At 40.9% G+C, this 6,669-nt stretch overlaps 1 protein-coding gene across 1 annotated transcript; it reads right to left on the bottom strand.

Moving 5' to 3' along the window:
* Window positions 1-218: 218 nt before the first annotated feature.
* On the bottom strand, window positions 219-5,033 carry LOC133915711 (GATA transcription factor 18-like). Its single transcript, XM_062358978.1, has 8 exons — window positions 4,660-5,033; window positions 3,713-3,799; window positions 3,489-3,625; window positions 2,070-2,189; window positions 1,862-1,967; window positions 799-858; window positions 635-723; window positions 219-560 (listed from the first exon to the last, which is right to left on the bottom strand). The coding sequence occupies exons 1-8, from the start codon at window positions 4,921-4,923 to the stop codon at window positions 503-505; spliced, it is 921 nt and encodes a 306-aa protein (XP_062214962.1). The 5' UTR covers window positions 4,924-5,033; the 3' UTR covers window positions 219-502.
* Window positions 5,034-6,669: the final 1,636 nt, after the last annotated feature.

Here is a 6,669-nt window from a genome sequence, read left to right as displayed (position 1 = left end):
TTAGATTTAGAATGGGTTTGAACTACTCTATGAATTGGGACCGAATCCATTTAAACTGGACTGAAAATTTTTGAGTGAAATAGTCCGATTTCAGTTTGGGCCAAAATTAGTGAAATTCACGATTTTGCCGATTTTTTTTCCTTGTGTAGAAGACTGGATGCATAAAGCAGATACAGAAAGAGACACCAGTTTCTATGACAGTTGACATGACAGACCAATCAACCGGAAAGGGGGGATCCTTCATTATGATTTATGTGAATGCACTGCTTAGAAAAACAGCAAATGTAAAACAACAGATGCCATCTGGGTTTATTGTTTACACAACATACATCAACAGACACCTTATGTTAATTACATGTCTAATGCTGTCAAGGAAGAAATGTACACTTGATGAGAATCAGTATTCCTCATTAGCGAATCTGCTATCGGGGTGTCTAGCTATACGCAAAGAATTCAAAATCTTTGTCTTCAACAATCACATGTTTGTTTATATAACTTATTGTCACAGCGCCTTCGATGCTCCTACCTCAGCTGCACTTGCAGGCGCGCAATCACCCATGCTGAAGAAGACAACACACGGTTTCAGTTCATGAGCTGACTGAAAAACGTTACAAAAAATTTGTTTTGCACTTACACTTCACCATTGCTTGCAGCTGCATTGTCGTTCTTTGGTGCCACTAATGCTCTGTTGTCACTTCCATACTGAGAGACAGTGGCATTGCTCTGAGGTATGAAAAATATTCAAGCTCAGAAATGCGTGGAGAACGCCAGGCCAATATAGTAATGAGAAAAATAAACCTGCTCAACTGCAACCACAGGAGATTCAACTTTTGCCTTGAGGCAGCTTCTCAGGGTACCCTGCAGACACCAAACACAAAGTAAAAACAAATCTAAGATGACCACCGACAGCAAAAGCACATACAAATGCAAGAAATAGCAGTCAAAGCTTAATAGATTTTTCAAGGGGCCGATCTCGAGATTTGAGATATGCTCATTGCAAAGAAAACAAGCTCCATTTTGTTCCACTCTTGTGCAACAAGAGTAACAGCAAAGGAGCAGCTTAACCAACAGCACAATGAAAAAGATAGGCTCCCATTACTTTTCAAGTTTCATATGATATTTTCCTTTATTCATCTCCAAAGGACTGTGTACTTATTATTCTGACACCTCGCCATTGACGTGCATCAGCAGACCTCCATGGGCAAATATTTTTTTTTAAAAAAAGGGAGAAGATGCTGCAACTGAAAGTTAATATTTGACAACCTCAGCAAGCAACATGATTGAATATAGCCATGTTTCCATAATTGGCTGAAACATGCCATGAACTTTTACCCACCAAGTTGCTACCACGCAAACACCATTGCTACAAGTACATTAACAGCAAAACAAAATTGCTGCCTTAGCATGTCCTGTAACACCATCACAACAAGCATGGAGTTAACCATGTTGTGAAAAGTTACTTCCAAGTTTCAGTCAAGCAAATTAATTCCACCTCGATGGGAATAATAATGTGTTCATTAGTGCTCCCTCCAGAAGAGTGACAATTTGGAGACTATGCAGTCTATCAATTTTAAGTTTGACCTAAAATATTTGAATTTGTCATATGAGAATTGTATACATTGATTTGTACTGAAAAATACTTTCATAAGTACCTTAGTTTTGCTTGGTTTCAAGCATTTACAAATCATTGGTCAAAGATGTGTCTTGGAACTGTGATCATGTCCAAATGACAATTTTTTTTGTGACCGGACGAAGTATATGAAAAGGCATAAAAGGGATTGTCTAACAAATAGGAAATGGAGATGAAGATGAGCATATCGGCCATTAGAAGAATCCAGCACGCTAAAGGATGTAACTATACCTTGTTTGCCCACATTAATCCACAAGCGTTGCACAAAGTCCTTGGACCAGCTGGACCACGACGCATTGCTGGCGTCATCTTCTCACTAGTGCCACAATTCTGACACCTGCAATAAGTATGATATTAAGGGGAAAAAAGGTCAGTTTTCCATTAAGTGATGAACCGGCAGAAGTGTATCAAGTGCCAACTAATGAAAGAAAAGACAAACTTTGATTCTCGAGACGTGAAATCTTGGCCTGAGCCCTGGAAAGCGGGATCACCACCTGGAGCTGGAGACTCCCCCTCCAGGCTGGCTCTTCCAGCAAATTGCCCCTTCCGGCGCTGCATCCTGAGATTAATTAGAAACACCATAAATTATTAAGACACGTAATGTAGCTGCTAGTTGTACAATTTAGTTGCTAGTTGGCTCCATATTTTGATGTACAGGCTTTTATGTGCCTAGGATTCAAACCCATGCAGTCCAGAGGATATATCTTTATCTGCCTCCTAAGCACTAGCTATTCCTATCATGTTCCAACCTAGCTTCTATCCATTGAATGCAGCAGCACATGGCCTAACATTTGTGACCACTATATCATGTGTACAGCATGCTACTGCACCGTTGCTACCATCACCACAAACCACGAATTCAATGTTCCTTCTGTGACAATATTTACCAAATAAAATATTGCCCCAGCAAGTCAGGACCTGGAAGAAATTGAGGTTCCCTTGGCTGATGAATATAAGCTGGCCAAGGTGAACTTTACCGAAGAGCTAATTAACAACAAATGTTTTTGATCATCACGATTTCTCCTGAAAATTTCTGCATGTCAAACTGGAAAATCTTCCAAACTGAAACTCCCCAAGTAAAACGTGACTTCAACATTTGCATGCAGTTCACATCTGAGAGATGGCAGATAATAAAGTCCACATGTTTAAGAAGAGGATATGACCTGTAATACTTGTGATAGAACGATTAGAAAGTAACAAGGAGATGACAGCAGAGGATAAGATTTCTTCATTGAATGACTGGCGAGAAATTGGAGAAAACTCAGGCCCATGACATTCTGTCCATTAGCAAATGATCTGATGGATATGATACTCTTGCACCTAGTTGGACAAATCCCCTTTGTTCTAGGTGTTGCGCCCCTGTTAAGTTGGTCCACTTGTTTGTACCTTTTCTTTCCTAACAGTAATAGCACTGTGCAGTTTAATATAGTGGAACATTTTGAGTAACTTAGATGTATAATATAGCTTGAATGACTATTACTTGAGGATTATGTAAAAAGCTAAACTGAGCTTAGTTTCATCGCTGGTTAAGCCAATGCATCATGGTTCAATAGTGATTAAGGATTAAACTAAGCAGCAGGCAAAAGACAGGTTGATGAAATAGATTAAAACTACTAATCATAAATGTTACTCTGCTTTTTTAACCTTAGTTCCAGCACATTACTGGCTATGTATTAAAGAATGTTACTCTGCTCCTATGGGCACCAAAGTGGTACCACTATTAGATACAGTAAGAAGGCTGACAAATCATCCAAGATAAAGAAAATACTTGCGGCTAACAGGTATGGTTTATATACACCTTCTGTAATAGCATTTAGAAATAAAAGATAGTGAGTACTCAATCAGACCAGCAACAAACCTGAGTGCCACTTCTTTGCGTACTGCATAACGTATCTTCTTATCAAAATTTCTTTCCTTTCGCTTTTCACGGAACCTGATGAGTGAAGCAACCCTTTTTGCAGGAATGTCTGTCCTACGAAGTATATCATCATAACCCTACAGAATAATGCTAACAAGAAATTATAAAGGAATAACTGATTACTGATAGAATAACTGCCATACACACTACAGAACTCTGCATACCTTGTTCTCATTTTGATTAGGTAAAACCATGCCAGCTAAACCAGGTGGCAGTTCACCGCTTCCTAACAGTAACAGGACAGCTTGAACCTGGAAAACAAACTTCTGCTTAGAAAAAACAGAAGCGGATCGGGGGAGTTGGAAAAGAAAATGCAGAATTACCTATGCCTAGATGCATAACCAGATGGTTGATATTCAAGCAACTATAGTAACACATGGCTTATGGCAATAGCAATTAGTTACTAGTTAGTACAAAACATCATGCTGTTTGGTTAATGTGCTACTTACAGGAAAAAGCCACACCATGACAGGGTTACAAACTGCCTCAAGTCACAATGACTAAGGACTATATCCGTTTATGGGAGCAAATCACAACTATGATCCAGTGAGGTTGCATAATAGCACAGCAATCCATTACTAGTCACAGAATCTCAGTAGTTGCTACTAATTTTCACCGTGAGGTTACTTGATTCATAAAACCGGGGGTCCTACACAATTAGCACAGGTACAGTATAGCCTAGTCTTACTAACAACAGAATTAAGCTGCATAATTGTATTGCTATTCAAGTCATACATAAGGATGGAAAATCACTTGTAACCCAAACCAAACCCATTATACCGAAATAACTCATTTCTTTCACCGATGTAACAGTACTCAATACTCATAATAGTAGACATGTAGACAATATTTCGGAAAACCAACATTAATCAACCAACTCCAACCCCAACACAGAATCAGGTGCGGAAAAAAAAAACGGCCAGCATGAGCTGTGACAACACGATCAATCATAGGGAAATGACCCCAAACAAAAACAACAAGATCAATCATATACCCAATCACCGCTGACTACTACTAAACACGTCAAAATTCAAATTCGCTCGCACGAATTCTCGAGCTACACTTTTCCATGTGAATTGCAAAACAGAACGAAATGAATCGAGGGGGAGACCTTGTCGGGGGTGACGGATTCGAACACGTAGACCTCGCCCTGGAAGAGCAGCGTCAGCTGGTTCGGGCTCCCGGGCAAGGCCGAGACCGGCGCCGGGGCGGGCGGCTCCTCGGCCGGCGCCGCCGCGGGCAGCTCCTCCTCGTCCTCGTCGACGTCGTCGTCGTCCTCCTGATCCTCGGTGTCTTCCTCGCCGTCGTCGTCCCCGGGTGCAGCAGCGTCGCGCATCTCGGCGTCGGCGTCCGGGGCGACTGCCGCGTCGGGCATGGCCGGCGGTGGCGGGGCGCTCGCAACCCTAGATTGGGGAATAGAAGGCGGAGATGCGGGGCGGGAGCTGTAGTGGTGCAACTGGGTTCCTGACTCGTGAAACGTGCGGTGATGCGAAGGAATAGGCGAGCCAGATATTCAGATTATTACCCTTTTTGCGTACACGACCTCCAAAAATAATGATTCTTGTAATACAAAATATTAAAAAAAGTAAGTGTGTCGATCGGATCAAATAATATCAGATATTACAGTTAGTAGATTTCATTGAGACAATTTATTTTGCTATTTAAATGTCTGATTTAGAGACCATGTGACACGTTGCGAGCTTAATAAATTTAAACCGTTAATTTTTTTAAAAAAAGATAAATTTGTGGATGGATTTGGCACCACCCCAATCCATCTAAACTCCTCCTGATCGAGCCGTCGGCTATCCCTAACTCCACATCACTGCTGCTCGCCTAGCCGTGCGCCGCTAGCTCGTTGCCGTCAGCCGCTACCGCGTCGCACCTCCCCCTCGCGATGCGTTGCCCTCCCCACCTCGCTGGCACCTCCCCTGCTACGTCGCTGCCCCGACTATGTGTCAGCATCGCTGTCCTAGCTGTGCTACCGCCGACCGTCATGCCATCTCTCTCCTAGCCCCTCTCTCTCTGTCTATGCTAATCGAGAGACAAAGAGATGTCGAAAGGGCAAGAACCAGAAAGAGAGGAGAGAAAAGAAGGAAAGAAAAAAGGAGAAAGAACATGGAAGAGGAGGTAGGAGATAGGGAGAAAAGGGGAAGAATTGTAATTCTTCTAATTTTGCTAAATTCCTCATCTCCTTTGAAGTTGATTCCTATGTAATCCCTAGACGTTTGTAGATGAGTTCAGTCAGTTAATTCTCGTCAGATATATGATCGGTAATCCGATTTGCTTACAATAACTATTGTTTGAGACAAAGATGTGACATCAGAAGTAATCTGTCCTTTCATTTTAATTGAGCAAGGACTAATTAGTATGGGAAGTCTAATTCGACCTTGAGATGGAGATGTCACATCCGTTCTTGCTGTATGAGTATTTTCTTTTGGCATACTTTTGAAGTAATGCCATATATCCCTTGCAAAAAAAAGAAGTAATGCCATATATGCGACATTTTTAGGTGAAAGAAGCGTCCTTATGTGCTATATGTGTTTCTGATGTGTTTTGGTACTAAAAATATACCTATGCAGGTGGTAGTACTTCTGAGCCTGTCTAAACGAGGTTCCTCAGTCGCCTTCGGTAAAAAGCAAGTAATATAGGGGATGTAATTCAGTGTTGTGTTTATATTCATGTCTTCTTTTATGAATAGATTGAAGTATTTGCCTTTTTCTATTTTACTCAAATCACAAACGATATTGCATTTGACGAATTAAATTTATGCTATTTTCATAGTTGTGATTATGTCGTTGGCATCATAGATTGGTAGTGGTGTTGTTCATCATGTGGAGTTATCAAAAGAAAAATTAAGAATTGATGTCAATTCACATGCATACATACGCACTTATGCATTTCATATAGCGATAAAGACCGATCATAGTCATCGTGCTGTGACTCGTACCGGTACATGGAGTTGTATGAGAGGTTGTCATTATCCAGCACAAAACTCTCAAATAGAGTTGTATCATGGCATTCATATATTTATCTAATATTTGAAGCATACAGAATATTGAAGAATCTAATGCTACGATATATGAGAGATTGTGTCAGAAATTGTTGTTGTTGTGTTGACAGA

This window comes from Phragmites australis, chromosome 4, assembly GCF_958298935.1.
Source record: "Phragmites australis chromosome 4, lpPhrAust1.1, whole genome shotgun sequence".
Classification (NCBI taxonomy): Eukaryota; Viridiplantae; Streptophyta; class Magnoliopsida; order Poales; family Poaceae; genus Phragmites; species Phragmites australis.
Note: the sequence above shows the minus strand (reverse complement) of the source record. Positions and strands in the feature narration are given on the sequence as shown.